Raw genomic sequence first — 21638 nt, 5'->3', positions numbered from 1 at the left:
AGACAAATGTGTTTTTCCTCAAATCACTGTCTTTGGGGCCGAAATCCTCGTTCCCAGATGGGAGGGATCCCAGGTGCTCTGTGGTCCTTGGCGCCTTCCCTGTGCCCTCACAGAGAGCTTCTCGCTTTCTCCCTACCCTTGTGGTGTTTTGCTCTGGCTTCCCTGGTGGCTCCAACAGTAAAGAATCCACCTGCAAAGCAGGAGATGAGGGAGACCAGGCATGCATGGTATGACAATCCACTCCAATATTCTTGCCTGGGAGATCCCATGGACAGAGCAGCCTGGCCTCTTTAACTGAAAGCTCTCTGAGGGCTGGAATTATTTTTATCTCATGCTTATATTCTCCACTGGGCATAGCAGAGTGTTTTCCATTTCTTAAGTTCTCAATCAGTATTTGTAAAATGAATGAAATCCTCAATAAATATTTGTAGAATGAATGAAAGCATAACTAAAATTGAAAAATTACTCTCGATTTCTCTCTCAGAGCAATTAACCCCTTGTAAAACATGTCCACTTTAGAGCTAGCAGGTTTTATTTTATTTTTTTGCTTCAAGTGTTTTAAATGTAACCCAATAAACAAAACAATGAGCTCATCAGTTTCTTTTCTCATATTGAGGTTGCACACTGGTTTATTGATCAGGATGCTTAAGTCTCATCCCCTCTGTTCATTACCGTTTATAAGCCCCAGCTAAGAAGACCTCTCTGAGCCATTATCTTGTTTTCTTCTTGGAATTTTAAAGCTTCACTGGGTTTATTATCCAAATATACTATGTCTGTTAAGGTCCTGGAGAGAGAATGCCCATGTAAAGTGATTCTTCAGCAAGAGAAAGACTTAGACTCTCATTTAATCAACTATGAACAATAACATAAAGAAGACTTGAGGATTAAATAGAGTTAGGAGTCAGCACTGAAAATAAATGCAATTAGAACTGGAGGACTACATTCACTTTCAGGGGGAAATATTTTTCCCTTTTGAAAATACTTTCACTGCCCACACAGTTTTTCAGAATGAAATATAACTTCACAAATGCTGCAGTCATCATTCGTGTTCTGGTAACTGCTTCGTGACAGCGCTTGAAGTGCTTGCATTTTGTTAAAATGCAAATATATACAATCAAATGTATAAGAAATTATTTAACTCTGCCCTACTTCAAGGCAGATGGCTGTCTACCCTAATGTCATCAGGAAAATCAAAGGAACATTTCTTTGATGGTTGTTTCCATGTTTCATTCAAAGGTGGATTAGTCCTTTGTCCATGAGTCCTTTCTCATAATGATATGTGTGCTGTGGACATTTGGTAGGATAACGAACAAGAAGCTCATTAACTGATTTATCCATTCACACATTCTCAAAGTCTGTTCACATATTCTATGTAGGCACTATGATGAGCAATGAATAAAATCCAAAAAGAATCTTCTCTGCCTCTAAAGAATTCATGTCCAACTTGGGTAGAAAGACAGGTAACAATACACTGCAGCAAAATCAGGGTTATAACAGATCAATACCCAAGATGCTATGGGAACACAGAGAGAAAGAAAACCACAACTTCAAGGAGAAAGTGATACCTGACATGAGTTTTGTGGTTACGGAGCAGTTTTTCATAAGACACATATGGAAAAACCCATCACACCAGAGAGAAAGCACGCATGATTGTAGAAGTGTAAGTGGAAATGGCATTTTGGTGGCTTGGCACAGTTGGAACATCTATTTTAGTAGTACCTGGGTGGACTTTTGTTTTTGAATTCAGGATGGAACTTGCAAAACAGAATAATGTTGGTAATGCTACCTCTTAAGTTTGCTTCACCTAAAATTTCATTTAATCAGAGAACATTTACACCTAATCACATCGAGCCACGGAATGCTTACACGGCTGATTTCCATGAGTATATTCAGTAGTAGACTGGGTGTATCCTGCGGCGGCTGCACAAGCTGTGAGAGACACTGTCTGGGACGTGGTAGCAAGACCTCTGGGAAAGAGCAGACCTGGGGAATCACTCACCTTGGAGCAGACTGTGGAGTCCGGTCTCTGACTCCCAAATTCTTTGCTGTGTTCTGAACTCTTGCTCCCTGAAAGAAATAAGGACAATCGCTTTTAATTCTGCATCATATTAGTAATTATTTCACATACCATGGGCTTCCCTGGTGGCTCAGCTGGTAAAGAATCTACCTGCAATGTGGGAGACCTGTATTCGATCCCTGGGTTGGGAAGATTCCCTGGAGAAGGCAATGGCTACCCACTCCAGTCTTCTGGCCTGGAGAATTCCATGGACTGTATAGTCCACGGGGTCGCAAAGAGTCCCACATGATTGAGCGACTATCACTTTCACTTCACTTTCAACATACCGTTAACATTTGAGTGGAGAGTGTCATTGCAATGATATATTTAATATCAAGAGATACTCAAGAAGGAGAAAGACATCATCGTCTGAGTATTTTCAAAATTAATGCTTTTAAGAATCAAAATAGGGCTTTCCTGGTGGCTCAGTGATAAAGAATCTGCCTGCCAGAGTAGGAGACAAGGGTTCAATCCCTGATCTGGGAAGATCCCACATGCAGTGAAGCAACTAAGCTCGTGTGTCACAACTATTGAGCTTGTGCCGCAACTGCTAAAACCCCAGCACCCTAGAGCCCATATTCTGCAACCAGAGAAGCCACTGCAATGAGAAGCCCGCACACTACAACCAGAGACCAGCTCCTGCTTGCCAAAACTTGGGAAAAAGCCTGTGCAACAACAAAGACCCATACAGAAATGTTCCTTCGATTTTCCTGGTGACATTAGGGTAGACAGCCATCTACCTTGAAGTAGGGCAGAGTTAAATAAATACATAAAATTTTTAAAAAGAGTAAAAATAACACTGATACACTGTTTAAAAGGATTGATATTTATTTCAAGAGCCATCTAAATCATTTCAAAATAAGGCTGAATGACAGCTCCCTGTTCACTATCTCATCTATGTCATTATTCAATATTTAAGCAATAGTTAAGACACTGAAAACAGGAAGTGAGCAAACTAGAAATACCTGCTCTGCACACCCCGCCCCCCACCTCCACCCCCATTTTCCTGGGACAGAAATCACAGTTCTATCACCTGCATGCAGCTTGTTCTGTGCTTAGCTTCATAGTATTTATCAAGAAAACCTTTTCGTAAATAGTTTAAAGCAGTTTCTAGACAAGGCAGGTGCATGTGGATCTCTAAAATGTAAGAATTCTGCCTCAAAGATTATAGTACAAAGATAATGTGCTTTAGCAATGAAAAAAGTCTTTGCAAATTTGTCAAGTTCAGGAATATTCATTGTCCAGTTCTTAATGGGAATGAGTTACTACAAAGAAGCAAACACCAGAGTTTGGGGCTGAGTATAAATGGAGGAGAGTGATTTTAAAAATCCTGAAACTTTCTCTGCTGCTCCCAGATTCTGACAGATGGGAAAGGAAGAAAGAACAGGAGAAAAGAAAAGAAAGAAAGAAAAATAAAAGAATATATTATCTAAAGATGGACCAAATCAAGGAAAGGAAATAGGGAAAAGAGGATGTATAAGACAAAAAACAGATAGGAAGAAATTTAGGAATTGCAACTATGCATTGAAAAAATCTCTTTATTTTGAAGGAATTTTAGACTTAGAAAAAAGTTTACAAGCAGAACAGAGAGGTCACAAACCTTACCCACTAGGTAAACTCCCTCTAATGTTAACCCTTCACTTGGTCCTAGTGTGATGATCAAAAGCAGGAAATGTTATCAGCTAAGCTGTAAATCTTATTCACCTTTCCCCATTCCTCTCACTAATGCCCCTTTTTCATTGCAGAATCTAATCCAGGACCCCATTCTATCATCACATCTCCGTGGTCTCCCCCAGTCTGGGGCAATTCCTCAGGTTTCCTTGGTCTTTCATGACCTTAAAATTTGGGATGAGTACTGGTCATTGTTTTGCAGAATGTCTCTCAATCTGGGTCTGTCAGATGATTAGACAGAAGGTATGTATTTTGGGCAAGAAAATCACAGAAGTGATGTTACATCTTCGTAGTCCATATCACTGATGCTGATTGTCATCATACATTACGTCACCATAGTATATCTATGAACAAAGCCAGTGGAAGTGATGGAATGCCAGTTGAGCTATTTCAAATCCTGAAAGATGATGCGTGAAAGTGCTACACTCAATATGCCAGCAAATTTGGAAAACTCAGCAGTGGCCACAGGACTGGAAAAGGTCAGTTTTCATTCCAATCCCAAAGAAAGGCAATGCCAAAGAATGCTCAAACTACCGCACAATCGCATTCACCTCACACGCTAGTAAAGTAATCCTCAAAATCCTCCAAGCCAGGATTCAGCAATACACGAACTGTAAACTTCCAGATGTTCAAGCTGGTTTTAGAAAAGGCAGAGGAACCAGAGATCAAATTGCCAACATCCACTGGATCATAGAAAAAGCAAAAGAGTTCCAGAAAAACATCTATTTCTGCTTTATTGACTATGCCAAAGCCTTTGACTGTGTGGATCACAATAAACTGTGGAAAATTCTGAAAGAGATGGGAATACCAGACCACCTGACCTGCCTCTTGAGAAACCTGTATGCAGGTCAGGAAGCAACAGTCAGAACTGGACATGGAACAACAGATTGGTTCCAAGTAGGAAAAGGAGTACATCAAGGCTGTATTGTCACTCTGCTTATTTAACTTATAGGCAGAGTACATTATGAAAAATGCTGGGCTGGAGGAAGCACAAGCCAGAATCAAGACTGCCGGAGAAATATCAATAACCTCAGTTATGCAGATGACACCACCCTTATGGCAGAAAGTGAAGAAGAACTAAAAAGCCTCTTGATGAAAGTGAAAGAGGAGAGTGAAAAAGTTGGCTTAAAGCTCAACATTCAGAAAACGAAGATCATGGCCTCTGGGCCCATCACTTCATGGCAAATAGATGAGGAAACAGTGGAAACAGTGTCAGACTTTATTTTTTGGGGCTCCAAAATCACTGCAGAAGGTGATTGCAGCCATGAAATTAAAAGACGGCTACTCCCTGGAAGGAAAGTTATGACCAACCCAGACAGCATATTAAAAAGCAGAGACATTACTTTGTCAACAAAGGTCTGTCTAGTCAAGGCTATTGTTTTGCCAGTGGTTATGTACGGATGTGAGAGTTGGACTATAAAGAGAGCTGAGTGCAGAAGAATTGATGCTTTTGAACTGTGGTGTTGCAGAAGACTCTTGAGAGTCCCTTGGATTGCAAGGAGATCCAACCAGTCCATCCTAAAGGAGATCAGTCCTGGGTGTTCATTGGAAGGACTGATGTTGAAGGTGAAACTCCAATATTTTGGCCACCTGATGCAAAGAGATGACTCATTTGAAAAGACCCTGATGTTGGGAAACATTGAGGGCAGGAGGAGAAGGGGATGGCAGAGGATGAATTGGTTAGATGGCATCACCGACTCAATGGGCATGAGTTTGTGTAAACTCTGGGAGTTGGTGATGGACAAGGAGGCCTGGCATGCTGTGGTTCATGGGGTCGCAAAGAGTCGGACGCAACTGAGCAATTGAACTGAACTTCTATCTTTTATTTTTCTTCTAACTCAACCAGTTAATGAAAACAACTCTATTAAGCAAGCATATATCCATAAAATTGGTATGTGAAAACTGTACAGTTTGCTCTCTATATCCTTTGCACCTGTAAGTTTAATCCACTAAGTACTGATCCACAGTTGGTTAAATCCATGGATGCAGAACCCATGGGTGTGGAAACCCGTGAAAACAGAAGGCCTTCTGTATTCATTGTACTCCTCTGGCATTTTATGTTAGGGATTTGCCCATCAGTGGATTTGTCATCTGTGGGGGCTTCTGGAACCAAACTGAGGGGCGATGTCTACACTGCAGTTAGAAATACGGATAAAAATTCATGCTGAAAAGTTTCCTCTTCCTCAAAAGGAAACTAAAGATCTTAGGAAATATTATTCATTAATCAGACAAACTTTCTAACCATTCAGTCTCTTGGAAAGCTGAATCTAAATGATTGAAAGACAAGAGAATCAGAAAAGTTAGACGGCTGATTCACATTTGTGTTCTAACTAATCAGATTCTATGTCGGTAAGAGTTCATTTGTGGATTGGATCCCAGACATTAACCTCACTGCCTGGAACTGCAGACACTAGAAAGAGGGTGGGCCACAGAAGGAATATCTCAAAAGTCTCCTCTGGGACCTGGGTACCCCAATTTCTATAAAGAGTGAGCCCCAGGCTCCATGATCTTTCACAAAGAAGGCACAAGTCAGGTTTTTGTCTCAGAACCAGATGTAGCAGAGAAACAAGTTAACAAAAGAAGGTATCTACCCATCCTCAATGGATTTATTAATAAATGATAGGAGGAAGGAGTGATAAATATTGAAAAATAGCACAGTTGAGAAATAAACTTACAAAGTTCACAATTTTTCAGTCTTTTATATTTTATAAATATACAGTAATATATATTAATAACATACGTGTGTGTGTGTGTGTGTTTAGTTGCTAAGTTGTGTCCTACTCTTTGTGACCCCCTGGACTGCAGCATGCCAGTCTTTCCTGTCCTTTGCCATCTCCTGGAGTTTGCTCAAATTCATGTCCATTGAGCCAGTAATGCTATCTAACCGTCTTATCCTCTGCCACATAAATATACTTAAAAGAGGTTTAAGCCAGTTAAACAACTCATCAAGACCCAGGTAATACTGCTTTTACTTTTCCCATCTGTATTTTATCTATCTTAGTTTCCAGTTGTAAGCGGCTAATGGTTTTGATTATCCAAATCAATATAGTAAGAATGTACATGTAGCTAACTCGTAATGACCTCCTCATCGGACTATTCTAAAAAAGGTCAATCATCAGTCTCCCAGTTTTGTCATAAACCATAATTTTGAGAGGGCTCCTCCAAGAATTATTGCAAAGTCACTGTAACAGCAACACAGTGAAACAGAAAAGTTAATCTCTTTCTGTATGTTTAGTGCCCAAATCCCAGCCCCGACATGAATAATCACAAGTTTACTTTGGATCTACTTTTTAAAACCAAATTTGAATATCTACCTGAAAAATCCTTCCAAAACCTGCAGGCTGTTCCTTCTGTATTTGCCCTTTTCCAGCTGACCCACACTGTGTCATGTGCTTCTCACAGATCTGACCTTTACTTAGCAAACCCCTCTTGGACCTTGTGAGTTCTTAGTTTTCAATCTTCAGCACTGGGGTTCCCAACCCGAAGCACCAATGTATTGATATATAGTGTGTACTGGCTGTCCCTCATCTCTAAAGATCTCAGACAGGCACCAGGCTCACTTAGGACTGTCTCCACGGATTTTTCTCCTGGTTCAGTTGACATTCTGTAGTGTGATCTTGGGAGTAAACCCATAGGGATTTATATGTTTATCTGAGAGGTATACACTAAGTCTTCAGTAAATAAAGCAGGCATAATTACAAAAGCATAGCTTAAAAATTAAGTCATTCACTACTAATGGATAATTCAAACCAAATCAGCAAGTAGAGAGATTTGTTAAATCAATTTTCTGAAGTAGCCCTAAGAAAAGATGAAAGAATAAAATATAAAATTGATGTCTTTTGATTTCTTTTATCTCCTACAGATTTGTGACTTTTTTCTACTAGATTAAACACGTTTTCCTCATAATTGGTACACTGGAGATTAGTGCATTTTTGTTAGCTTTTTAAAGAATCTTAAGGATTCAAAACTAAACTAGCATACTTAAAATACTATTGAGCCATTGTATAGAAAGTTCAAGTAATTCCCTGGTGGTCCAGTGGTTAGCACTTGGCACTTTAACAACAGGGACCTGGGATCGTTCCCTGTTCGGGGAACAAAGACAGAGCAAGCCACTTGGCTGAGCCGAAAACAAAAAAGGAAGAAAGCTCATTCATTTTGTAAGAGTGTATTCTTTTTCACTTGTAGGTATATCAGTGATCTAAATATAGTCCAAAGGCTGCTCTTCATCCTCTGAAGGAAAACCTGAGGTATGTTCTTTATCTTCAGAATAAGGCACACACTTCTTAGCATGGCATGGAAGACCCTTCGATATCTCCAGAAGCAAGTAGAGCCCTCAACTCTGGTTCCTCCTCACCCCTCCCCCTTCCTCAGTCTATTACACAGCCTCACTAAATGACCTGTCATTCCCAGAAAATGCCTCAGTCCTTTTATCTGGCACTTTACACAGCCTCAAATCCACTCCTCTCCACTCGCCGGGCCACCTCCCTTGCCTCCAACCTGTTACCTCTCACACATCCGTTTTCTCAGGTTGTCTGAGTTTCCTGGAGAACCCTCAGAGAGATGTCTGGGCTTCTTCCCTGGCAGTCAGTATTTCTTGCTCACACTTCCCGAGCCTGGAAAAGGGCCTGTCACTTCCAGGCACCTGCCAGATTATGATAAATGAGCCAAGGAAGCTTCAGGTTCAGGTCCTGAGAAATGACTTCCTGAAACGTGTGAGGCTCACCTGCTTCCGCATCACATCTGTAGCCTGCATGATGTAGCGGGGAGGCAGCCCGTGGCTTCTGGCCAGAATGATGGCCTGCTCCAGGGTCACACTCAGGGTGCACCTGTGGACAAAAGCAGGGGCTTTTGTAACAATGCTCACCAGTAACAATGGTCTTCAAGACAGCTGGGGTTGCCAATGAAAGGTGGAGCAATATGCCTCCTGGGAGAAGTACTCATTTTTCCCTGGGTATCTATCTCCCATGTACTCATGAGGTACGCATGTTAATAAACTTCTGTTTGTTTTTCTCTTGTTAATCTGTCTTTATTACAGGAGTCTCAGCTAAGAAGTCAGAAGAGTAGAGGGCAAATTATTTTTCCTCCTCTCTTACATGAATTTCAAAATCAAATTCGAAGCAACTAGACAATGAACCATTTGTTTTTCTATGTAGAGTACCTGTTTAAAAATAGCTTTAAGAGGTTCACTGCTGGGGTCCTAAATTATTTACATTTAAAACAAACCCATAATGAACACTTTTTAGGAGGGAGCTTATACATGGAAAATTTAAGTAAGTAGAATTAATAAGCTTTCTTATCAGATTTTAATCTTCACTGATGTTTCATGTACTTTAAAGGAAACGACTCAGTAATACTCATCACTCATGTCCACATTTTCATGGTTAATAGACTTATGCTGATTTATATACAATATTTTAGAAAAAAGTGAAATTAATATTCATTGAGGTCAGAATTTTTTTTAAGGTGTGTTTCTTGAACACAATCTAACAGGACTGTAAACTTTTGAAAAGGAACTCCTAATGAGTTATTCAGCAATGTGGTGCCCAGAACAGACTGAGAAAATTCACAATTTAGTCCTGAATTCAGTGATTAGTGAGCCCTGGTCCTCTTCCTTTCCTTAAAGGCCTTTCTTTCACTTCTTCCACATTTTTCTCTATAGCAACTCTTAAGGAGCTATGAACCCTTTATGCTTGTTCATATTTTCAAGTCTCTGAGTTGTTTTTTAGGGGTATCTTCTGCACACATTTCATAAAAATGCTACTTTTAGATGTTTGTCCTAACATCTATATTAGTGGCTTTTGTTTCATTTTTACATTGATTGATATTTATTGTTTTTCTCTACACTTTCACATTTACCTCCCTGGGTTTGGTACTTTACATGTGCATTTTTCTAGATCCGTTTAGAATTTCCCACAAATTAAAGTTCTACAATGCAATTGCTTATATGTGACAAATATCTAGGTCATTTTTCCATGTTTGTGAGGCTATACCACAGGAGCCCAGTACACCTGGTAGGTTCAGATATTGATGAATTACGAAAAAAGGAGAAAGGGACTTGAAACATTACTGCTGCAATTTTAGAAAGAATCTGACAAAACACAGCCATATTATTAGACATAATTGTACTCTAGGGAGAAATATGATCAGTTCCATTGGCTGTTAAATCACGTGAAAAGCAGTTTTCTTATTAATACTACAGAGAACTCTTTAGCATTAAGAACATGTATTCAGATGGGCTGAAGTTTTATAATTAGCCTCTATATTATAGTACGAGCTTCCTTGATGGTGCAGATAGTAAAGAATCTGCCCGCAATGCAGGAGACCCATGTTCAATCCTTGGGAAGATGCCCTGGAGAAGGGGAGAAGGCACTGGATACACAGTCCAGTATATGATATTTATGAATATTCAGTGTACGAGTTTGATAATAATATATAATTGTCCTTTACATGTACCTCCATGCACATGCCAATGAAAGCCAAGAGCTATAATTGAGAGTCCATGTTTAAAAAAGAATCAATTTTTACAAAGCATTTAATTGTCAGCTTACTCAACATACAACATAACCTTTTTCTCTTTCTTAAGGTCTCCTGTACTCCAATTTTAAGTCCTTATTGATCCTAACATTTTAATCAATAATGTTCATTACACCAGCTGAATGAAGCTAAGAAAAAAAAATCTTTATCTTTTTCTCATCACACTGAAATATGTCTTTGCTTCCCAATAAAGGCTGACTTGCCCTCCTCAACTTATAACAAACACTCAGTTATTGTGGAGGACTTTCAACATGCAGCTTGCATTATCCGCTTTCTTAATCTTTTTAAACTGATTTATTTCTCTCTACATCAAACTGTTGTAAAGAGCGGCACAGCAGCAAATTATCTGCCAGAGACTTTAAAAGGCTTTACTGTAATTTCCCGATCAATCAACAAGGGCAGTAACATGCTCTTGGGCAGGGTACTTCAAAGAGTCACATCTTTAGAACCAATCATGTGAGTGCATGCCTGTGTGCTAAGTCGTTTCAAGCATATCTGACTCTGTACGATCCTATGGACTGTAGCCGGCCAGGCTTCTCTGTCCAACGGATTCTCCAGGCAAGAGTACTGGAATGGGTTGCCATTCCCTTCTCCAAGAACCAATCATACACATCATCTAACAGAAAAATCTACCTTAAAAGTAATACATATGTTTTCTGTCATCAGCATGTCAAAACAGGATGTCTTTTCACACTAACCACTGAGTACCTTCCAATGAGTTTCCAAGATTAATATGAAAATTTTAAAGCGAAAAATTTTAAAAGAGACAGCCAGGTCAGTGTGGGAAATTTTGCCTATTTGATTCACAGTTTATTTATCTAATGGAAGTCTAGTTTTTCCATCACAGCATCACAGTTCCATTCTCATAATTAAGCATGTGTAAGAGCACCCAGCACTAAGCCCACAGCTCTGTGGTCAACACACCATTATTCACCTCATAGCTTTTTACCTTCTCTCACTATCTCAATCTGAATGGAAAAATTCAGCATTTGCAAGAAGCAGTTTGATTCTGGCATTCTCTGAAATATTTCCAATCTAGAGTGGCACTTAGTTTTTCGATGATGCATAAATGTATACTCAGAGTTTGGCTTTACAAGAGAACACTGGATTTTATAGACACTTCTCTGATTACCAGTGAGTCTGTCCTGCTCACTGGGCAAGAGAAAGAAGGAAGTAGACCAGAGGTGGGGAATCCTGAGCAAATCTCATTCCATATGAGATTCCTTGTCTGAACCTCCAATTTCCTTTCTTGAATTATCTCTGTTCACAAATTAGGGAGTTAAATTAAAATATAAAAACGTGCTAAGTTGCTTCAGTCATGTTTGACTCTTTGTGACCCTATGGACTGTAGCTCTCCAGGCTCCTCTGTCCATGGGACTCTCCAGGCAAGAATGCCGGAGGGGTTGCCATGCCCTCCTCCTGGGGATCTTCCTGACCCAAGGATCAATGGATTCTTTACCATAGTGCCACCTGGGAAGCCCAAAATGTAGATAAATCTAAATTTTTACTCCATCCTGGAAAACATGGGTTCTGAACTGTTCAGCTTCTTCTAGCTGCAATATCATTTTTTAAATGTAAACAATTCTTTCCCTGAGAATCACAAAAATAAAAAAATAAAGACCACAGTGTAGAATCTGTCCTTCCTAAAAAGGCAAATATAACATATGCACTGAGGAAAGCTGTTCCATAATTTCTGTAATAAGACATCCAAGTAATAGCTCAGCTTAGGGCATACTCCTGAGAATGTGCACTTGACAGGGCTGTGAAATTATGCAGAAGTTGTGCATTCCCCAGAGAAAGAAAAAGGAGAGGGTCAACACACCTGTGCATATAATGAATAAATCTTCTTGACATATTTCATATTAAAAATAGATCCATATCACTCAGAGATTTAGCATAGTTTTAATATGATAAATGTAAGGTATGGCCAATGGGTTCAATTTAATTTGAAAGGCACTTTGATTTAGCAATGCTATGGAAGAGTCACAAAGAGGTTCCTTTCTATTCATCCATTCATTCAACAAATATTTTTGAGCGTCTACTTTCTACCTGTAAGTACCATTAAGTTCTGGCAGAAGCAGATTTACTATCAAGATAAAAAAGGTTGAATTTAATCTTTTACTATTAAAAACTCTAAAACTTTATTAATGTTATTTAAGACACTCAAGGCTATGGTTTTTCCAGTGGTCATGTATGGATGTGAGAGTTGGACTGTGAAGAAAGCTGAGCGCCGAAAAAGTGATGCTTTTGAACTGTGGTGTTGGAGAAGACTCTTGAGAGTCCCTTGGACTGCAAGGAGATCCAACCAGTCCATTCTGAAGGAGATCAGCCCTGGGTGTTCTTTGGAAGGAATGATGCTAAAGCTGAAACTCCAGTACTTTGGCCACCTAGTGCGAAGAGTTGACTCACTGGAAAAGACTCTGATGCTGTGAGGGATTAGGGGCAGGAGGAAAAGGGGATGACAGAGGATGAGATGGCTGGATGGCATTACCGACTCGATGGACGTGAGTCACTTCAGTCGTGTCCAACTCCGTGCGACCCCATAGACGGCAGCCCACCAGGATCCCCCGTCCCTGGCATTCTCTAGGCAAGAACACTGGAGTGGGTTGCCATTGCCTTCTCCAATGCATGAAAGTGAAAACTGAAAGTGAGGTCGCTCAGTCATGTCCAACTCTTCGTGACCCCATGGACTGCAGCCGACCAGGCTCCTCCGTCCATGGGATTTTCCAGGCAAGAGTACCAGTGTGGGGTGCCATCGCCTTCTCCAGAAGTAGAGTTTACCTGACTATAATTTGGCACATGTTTCATATGAATCTGTTATTTTTATTCAAGTGCTTTTCCCAACTGATCCTAGAACACGAGATACCAATTTTGTATGCTAAACTATAGAATTCAGGGTCAGAAAAAGCATGTGAAATGGTCTCCCATTTGGCAGTCTTATTTCTTGATGCTAGGGCTCCACAATGACCGACATCCAAACCTCCCCCTCAACTGGAGAGACAAAGCTCAGCTCCCTAAATTGGCTTAAATGCACCATATTACATTTCAACCATTTATTAACTCATATCTATTTACACTCTATTTGGTTCACTTTTGAGACTTCAGTTCTTATCTGAAGCAAGTTACGTGTTAATCTTTGTTTTTTAATATGTTAATCTTTTAAGGTGACTCACGACATTTGAAATAAATTAGATAAAAGATTCTCCAAATCCAAGGACCTTCTATGTATTTGGTCATTTAGCAAAATCACAGATGAAAAATCAGTTTTACTCAAATTACATTTTAAACCTCCAGAGCTCTAAAGCCACATTTAATGTTGACTCAGTTTATACTGAACAAGGAAGCCCATCTCTGAAGGGTTGAAGTGCATCAGATTGAACACTTGGGGAGATGCGTCACCCCTTTTTGGACCACAAGGGTGATGCAGTAACTCACGGTGAAACTGACACAGCAAACCAAAACAACGTGACGTTTATGGCTTTGAGCTGTGGATTTATTTGCTGGCTTTCAGAATGTTCACAGTCAGGACCTCTAATGCTTTGCTTGGCAGCTAATCATTATATTGTTCTCTCTTGGGGTGGTCCCAAACTTGGTCATTACTAGTGGAGGAGGATCCTTCAGAGAGTAATAAACTGACACGTTACATAAAAACTATGAAAAACTAGTGCAATCAAGATCTCTGAATTTGTAGCCACAAACATTTGCCTTAAATTCACATTATATAGATGTTGAAGTTGAAAAAAAAAAAACTTAAAATGTAATTAAAAAGAGAAAAATGCACTCTTTAGCAAGGTATATTTTGCTTTTATTTCTCCATATTTTAAACATTGAAGCTGAGTATAAATATTGGTGCTAGTGGTAAAGAATCCACCTGCCAATGCAGGAGATGTAAGAGACTCAGGTTTGATCCCTAGGTTGGGAAGATCCCCTGGAGGAGGAAATGGCACCCCACTCCAGGATTCTTGCTATGAGAATGCCATGGACAGAGGAGCCTGACAGGCTACAGTCCATGGGGTCACAAAGAGTCGGACACAACTGACCATCTGAACACTTCAATTGGATCCCTTAGAAATATTACATACTCAATTATGACTGAAAACTATGCCCCAAACAAACCCCACTGAAGTCACTGCATTCAGGGATACATGTTTCTTGCTTGAGCAGTGATATTTAACTCTTTTGTGCAATAGTAACATAATTGAAGTACCTGGATAAGTATGTTCACTTTTTTTGTGTGTGCTAGTGCAGTATAGTTTGCAGAATAATTTCCTAGAAAAATATGATAAATGGAAGACACACAGCCACAATTAAAAGGCATGTGTTAGGGTTTCTGAGTTTGAGGAACCATACGCCAAACAATGATTTTGACTGACACTGGAAAAGGAAACATTAGACATGTCCTCTAACAAATTTTTTATATAAATTAGTTAAATATTTCAAAACTTAATATTTATTTCAAAATTTCACTTGGAATAATTTGCATTAATATAAAGGCTAATTTGATTTTGTGCTATATGTGTGTGTGTGTGTGTGTGTTTGCTTATTTATGTCTGACTCTTTGCAGCCCCATGGACTGTAGCCCTCAAGGCCCCTCTGTAAAGGAATTTTCTAGGCAAGAATACTGGAATGGGTTGCTATTTCCTCCTCCAGAGGATCTTCCTGACCCAGGGGTGGAATCTGAGCCTCCTCCATTGGTCAACGGATTCTTTATCACTAGCACCAACTGAGAAGCCCTGGGAAGCTAGATAAATACAAAATGAAATAAATTTTTAACCATTCTGAAATCAGCGAGGTTAGCCCCAGTGTAGAATTGCACCCAATGATAACAGTCTTGATTTTGTTTTTTAGCTCTGGACTTCCATGTGTATTGCCTCATTTTCACCATCTTTTCTGTGATGCTGCCCTTGGTCGTGAGAATAAGAGGGAAAAAATTCCCTTAGGTCAAATACATGGCTCAGAGTCTATGTATAAGAACAGCCTAAAGAATCTATCATTTGATAATATTCTTCATGTGAATTATATGTCTTTATATAGTTTTAGCCATTTATATTTAGAATCACACTGATTTAGATCTTAAAACTTAAAATCATTTCCCTTATTCTATGAAAGGCTTCTTTTCCCCTCCTTTAATTAAAAGCCAGGTCCATTATCCTTGTTCAAGTGACTGTCACTAATAAGTTATTAGGAATCTAATCAGCTGTGACTCTCCAGGATCCTTTACTAAGTTGAAGTTACCTGGGCAGCATTCAAGTTTTGGAGAGGATAATAATGACTATGTCAATCCCAAGAGAAGGTGAAATAAGCTGAAACAGTAGCTACAACTACTACTTGCCCACCACTCTTTCATACCCAGAAGTCTTTTATGACAGGTGGAAGATCTGCGACCCCCTGGTTTTACGCACTTTGCAGCACCATCTGAACTTAGGAAGCCTAAGGCAAACTAGTTTCAACAATCTTTGACTAAAGGCACATTTCTCCCTGGTGAAGAAAATGTAAACGATTCTGCTAACTTTGCAAATGTTTTTATACTTCGTGCTTGTGCTTTTCTCGTGATCCCATCTTATTCAACCATTAAAAACTAAAAACAGGGACTTCCCTGGTGCTCCAGTGGTTAAGAATCTGCCTTCCAATGCAGGGCATGTGGGTTCAATCCCTGGTCGAGGAACTAAGATCCCACATGCCTTGCGGCCACTAAGGCTGCTTGAAAACTACTGAGCCTACAAGCCAAAACTAGAGAGAAGCCTGCGAGCCACATGGAAAGATCCTGCAAGCCACAACCAAGACTCAACAGAGCCAATAACAGTAATAATAATAATAATAAATAAAAAAGCAGCTGGAGGATATAGATGAGTTAGAGATTCTCCATTAACATTCTCTTATTTAATTTCAATCTTAAAATTCTTGAAATGTGCTACAAAGTTACTATAATTTAAGGTGTCCCATGAGTTAGTGCTTAGACACACTGTTTAAAAGACACAGTATAGTAATGGGTATATTAAGTATGGTGCAATCCAAGATTCTCATGTTTACTAATTTTTAAATATTAATGAAAGTGCCAGCATTTAAAGAAATAAGAAAATTGCTGGAAGAAATAAGATGTAGAAATTATTTAATTCCTTAAAGGCGTATGTGCAATATTTGTAGTGTCTTCAACCTTCCCATTTTTGTAAAGCCTTCCCAGAGTGGGTATGGTCAAGATTAAAATTATCATTTTCCTATAATCTTTCTCTGGTTATTCAAGATGACCCATTGTTTCACCTCCAGATTATGTCATAAGCTCCTAAGCCATTCAAAACAAACTCATCAATTATAAGAGATAAATGTATGTGTTCCAGACCCCTGTACTAAGGTATCTACTCTAGTATCTTTCATGCTTACCAATTTCATATTTCTTTTTAAAAATGTTTGTTTTATTGCATTTATTGAAATATTGATCTATTTTAAATTTAATTTTTTATTTCTGGCTGCACTGGGTCTTCATTGCTGCGCATGGGCTTTCTCTAGTTGTGGCAAGTGGGCTTCTCACTGTGGTGGCTTCTCTTGTTGCAGAGCATGGACTCCAGGTGCACTAGCTTCAGCAGCTGTGGCTCACAGGCTTAGCTGCCCTGTGGCATGTGGGATCTTCCCGGACCAGGGATCGAACCCATGTCCTCTGAATTGGCAGGCAGATTCTTACCCACTGGGCCACCAGGGAAGTCTGCTTCATATTTCTTACTATCTCTCAACTCTCTCCACTTGAGCGGCACTGCTAGTATCATCTCTTGCCTAGACTGATGTAACCTCACTCTGACTCCTTTTATCTTGTCTCTTCCCATTATTCTTCGGAGGTGATCTTTTAAAAATGCAGGTGAAAAGGCAGACATTTCAATGGCGTTCCATTTGGTAACCTGAAACACAGAGTCATCACAATATGGTCTCTGGTTTTCCTTACTTCTACTCCACACTTCAACTCTACCGTTCACAGTACCCTGAAGTCACCTCCTTCCATGGTTCCCATATGCTGCTCCTCGCTGATGCCCTGGTTTGGGTCCCATATCATACCTCTGGTCATGCTCTATTATACTTGTCTGAAAGGTGTAGGGATGAAGAATATGGGCATAAGAGGCAAACCCCCAGGGTTGGAGCTTGAATTTGCTGATAATTCTGTGACTTTGGGCACATTACATAAATTTCTAAAACTCTGTTTTCTCACCTGTAAATTGACTTTAAGGATAGCATGCACCTCAGAGTGTTGTTTTGAGAATTACATAAAATAATTCGTGTCTCATACTTAGGAAAGTATATATATAGCATGTAGTATATTCGCATCAAATGTTAGCAACTTTCATTAATATTACTGTCACTTCCACCACAAATAGGCCAGACTAGTGCCTGTATTGATTGCAACTTTCCTGGAACTAGTATACTTCCTGGGATTAAGTAAGGAGTCAATAAACAATTATTGAAAAAAATTACATGAATTCCTAATGTGTTCCAACAATATTATAGGTCACTCCTAAAAGATGCAATTAATTTCTTTATACTCTACATTGGCCATCTATTTGTTCAAGAAATGTTCACTTATTAAATGAACTTGGTACAGTAATAACTGAATTGTAGAGGCAATAAATTTTAGTAAAAAAAAATCTCAGATTCCCTTAGAATTTCTAAACCTGATATAGCTTTTCTTTCTTCAGAAATGACTTGCATTTCCCTTTTTCTGGATTGAACCACTGCTCCTACCATGGCTTCTGATGAGCAACTCTGGATGGGTTTTGGTAATGCGAGGAAATCACACATTATACTACATTGATTCTTTAGCCTTACATCAATTCTATTAATTATAACTATTCTCTCATCAAAATGGTCCATTTACAATTTACCAATATTTTCCAGGTTCAGAAGACATGGCTGGGACCCTAGCAGAATCAGTTCTTTTACATTGTCAAAATGACACGGGATGTATGCCTCATCTCTCCTGTAGTTTCAAAAGCATGTGTCTATTTCTTTGAGTCACTTCACTGAAAAAAAAAAAAACAAAACCAATCTTTTGGCTCTCTTTCTCCTATTGTCCATATGAGAACTGGTGCCACACAATACAGCTGACTGGCTTCCCGACGTGGGCCCCTCGTCAAGACCTCAGACTGTTAAGTGCCAGGAGAGCAAGGACGTCTTACATCCCTGGTTTGGGGCAGCACAGAGCATGCCCCACAGCAACGCTCCGTAAACGCTACTCTCTCCCTCCATGAATGACTTGCAAACAAATGCTAGTGCCTGATTCTTTCCAAGTCCTAAATGCTTGTCTCTGTTTTAACATATACTCTTGGTTTTGACTCAAGGGAAGAAGACTTCCCATCCCTGAATTCAAGGGGATCCCGTTCTGCTGTTCTTGAAGGACTTTCTATAAGCTATCAATGGAGGATTCTAAAAATAAGCTGTAATAGGATCCACTGTGTTGAGTATTCCACTTTTAAAAGATCAGAGGTGTGAGCTCATATTTTCATACACCTCTGGTCATGCTATTGTGACTCATCACTGTGATTCTTTCAGCTTTATTGAGAACTGACATATAACATTGTGCTGGTTAAAGGTGTATATGTTGATTTGATACACTTACATGATTTAAAATGATTACCACTGCGGAATTAACTAATACCTCCATCGTATCATATCACATTAATTACTTGTTTTTTTTTTTTTTTTGTGGTGAGAATATGTAATACCTACTCCCTTAGCAACCGCTGATTTTGTTTTAGACACAAGGTTTCCCCTACTTTAGTAGGTATGATCTAGTCTGCTTTCTAACTATGGTGCTGGAGAAAACTCTTGAGAGTCCCTTGGACAGCAAAGATATCAAACCAGTCAACCCTAAAGGAAATCAACCCTGAATATTCATTGGAAGGACTGATGCTGAAGCTGAAACTCTGATACTTTGTCCACCTTATGGAAAGAGCTGACTCATTGAAAAAGATCCTAATGCTGGGAAAGACTGAAGGCAAAAGGGGAATGGGTCAGCAGAGGATGAGATGGTTAGATAGCATCGCCAACTCAATGGACATGAATTTGAGTAAACTCTGGTAGATAGTGGAGGACAGAGAAGCCTGGTGTGTGTAGCCCATGAGGTTGCAGCGTCAGACATGACTTTGCAACTGAACAATAACAACAAAATGATCTAGTCAATTGCATTTCATATGTCTATCTCTGCAGTGAGAAGATGGGTTCGCTATTAGAAACAGAGATTAAGACAGAAACAATTGAGTGTACACTATTGCCAGGTCTTTCACTAAATGCTTTCACATATATTGCTCACTTAATTCTCATGTCATCTTTTTCAAAAATAAATTATTATTTCCATTACACCACTAAGTCTCTAAGAGACCAGGTGATATAATCATGGTCACACAGCAAGTAACAGGATTCAAAACCAGTTTTCTGATTTAAAATCTAGGACTGCGTCCATTATACAAAAATCACATCACAAAGATCATTGCATTTAGAGACTCTCAGCTCCCCAGATGCATAATTCAACAGCCCCAATCTTGGTCTCAGCATTTATATGCTCAGTGCATCATTCAGGCAGAGACTAATGCAGCCAGCCCAAACCACTTCACCATGAATGTGGACCTCCTAGTACTGAAATGTGTTCATGATTAAGAAGGAAGTAGCTTCACAGATTGCTGAACAATTATATTGACTGTAACTCAATCAAGTAGTAAAAACAAACTGAAAGAAGATCACATTCCTTCTCTACTACAGATTTGTATTTTTCTATATGAAATGTACTGTTCTGTGTAAGGCATGTTCATTCCTGCAGGAATCTCATTTATTATAGCTTCTAATTACTTTTAACTACTGAGCACAGGGCACCACTGTGAAAAGTCTATCGACAATCAGAAGGAAGCACCCGATTGAAGAAACTAATTGTTTAATGTTTCAGGGTGTTATTTTCCCTGCTTCTCTTTATTATACTTCACACCAAGGAAGAACTATACATCAGAGGGTTAAGGCAGTATGTTACATAGGGCTCAATCCTGAAGTGACTAGTATGGTTCAACACATGCAGAGGGTCTGCAAAATTAATACGGAAAGCCCACTGCAGATCTATTGATCCTTCCCACCTTGGTCACCCTGAGCACTGTGTTTCTGACAAATGAAAAGCTTAAGAAAATTGCCACCAGTCAGCAGGGATTTCAAAAACCCAACACCTCTGTCCTTTTTCCCTTATAACAGAGGAGGCACTTTTCTTAATGAAACAAGTAAATATTTTTAAATGTGAAAAACAAGCAAACAGCTATTTGTTTTAAAGAATAAATAATACAGTTACAGACATATGTGCATGCATGTGCTCAGTCATGTAGGACTCACAGGCGATCCCGTGGACTGTAGCCTGTCAGACTTCCCTGTTCATGGGATACTCCAGGCAAGAATAATGGAGTGGGTTACCGTGCCCTCTCTATGGGATCCTTCCCACCCAGGAATCCAATCTGCATCTCTTACGTCTACTGCATTGGCAGGCAGTTTCTTTACCACTAGCACCACCTGGGAAGCCCATTCAACATTATTATTTGACTCTAGTCAAATAGGCAGTGCTGATGAAATCTTCTGTACCAACTCCTATGGTTCACAGTCTGAGAGCTGAAAGACAAGGGGTTAATGAATATTTGAAAAGAAAGCAGAGAGATGGCAGGCGGAGAGTGGCACCATAGAAAACCACTGAACAGAATGGAGAAGCAGCGGGCAACAGCTGGAAAGAGATCCTGGCAGCAGAAGCAGAGCCAAATTGAATACTCTGGCTCACTCCATATATCTTAAGGCAAAAAAGCAATCGTGTTTAAAGGGCACATTTTCAGCACTGCACAGAGAATTAGCCATGAAATTCCCATTAAAGATAATAGGAATTTTCTATTGCAACTTTCAGTACATTCTCAGCAAGTTCTCAATGTCTATCCTTAAACCTAGGCTTCAAAATCAACTGCCAGGCATACACACTCTATAGCCCTCATTCCCTTCTCATCAAGCACATTAAGGCATGTTCTACTCTGACCAGGTTCATTGCTGTGGTGAGTGCAGAGGCAATTATGGACCTTTGGGGGACGGGTAGCTGACCACTTGGCCGCAGTAGGAGGTGTTTGCTAGGCTGAAGATGTACATGAATATGAAACATCTGTGAGTAAGGTAGGACCTTCATGACCACAGCCACCAGGTTTGAACCTGCTTCTCTGCATTTAAAATGATCCAGCCTGGGACCCTTTCTCCAGTAGATTTCACTTCTGTTTTGGTTTTATTTTTGGAATTTAACTGAATAGGTGAGGACCCTAATCCTGGCTGCTCAAAGGCTACCCAAAGGTCCTCAACACTCCCTCTCTGGTCCATCTGTTTTGGCTACTGGACTTTTGTC

General features: G+C 39.7%; 1 protein-coding gene across 2 annotated transcripts in view; it reads right to left on the bottom strand.

The window, feature by feature from the left end:
• The window catches only part of PREX2 (phosphatidylinositol-3,4,5-trisphosphate dependent Rac exchange factor 2), a 301596-nt gene that overhangs the window by 10941 nt on the left and 269017 nt on the right, over window positions 1-21638 (bottom strand). The window contains exons 38-39 of one of the 2 annotated variants that reach the window (XM_061438928.1): window positions 8451-8553; window positions 2000-2067 (exon numbers count right to left, since the gene is read on the bottom strand). In XM_061438928.1, the coding sequence (XP_061294912.1) occupies window positions 2000-2067; window positions 8451-8553 (171 nt within the window). The remainder of the gene's footprint in view (window positions 1-1999; window positions 2068-8450; window positions 8554-21638) is intronic. The other variant, XM_061438929.1, reaches the window with a different exon arrangement.

This window comes from Bos javanicus, chromosome 14 (assembly GCF_032452875.1).
Source record: "Bos javanicus breed banteng chromosome 14, ARS-OSU_banteng_1.0, whole genome shotgun sequence".
NCBI classification, from domain to species: domain Eukaryota; kingdom Metazoa; phylum Chordata; class Mammalia; order Artiodactyla; family Bovidae; genus Bos; species Bos javanicus.
Note: the sequence above shows the minus strand (reverse complement) of the source record. Positions and strands in the feature narration are given on the sequence as shown.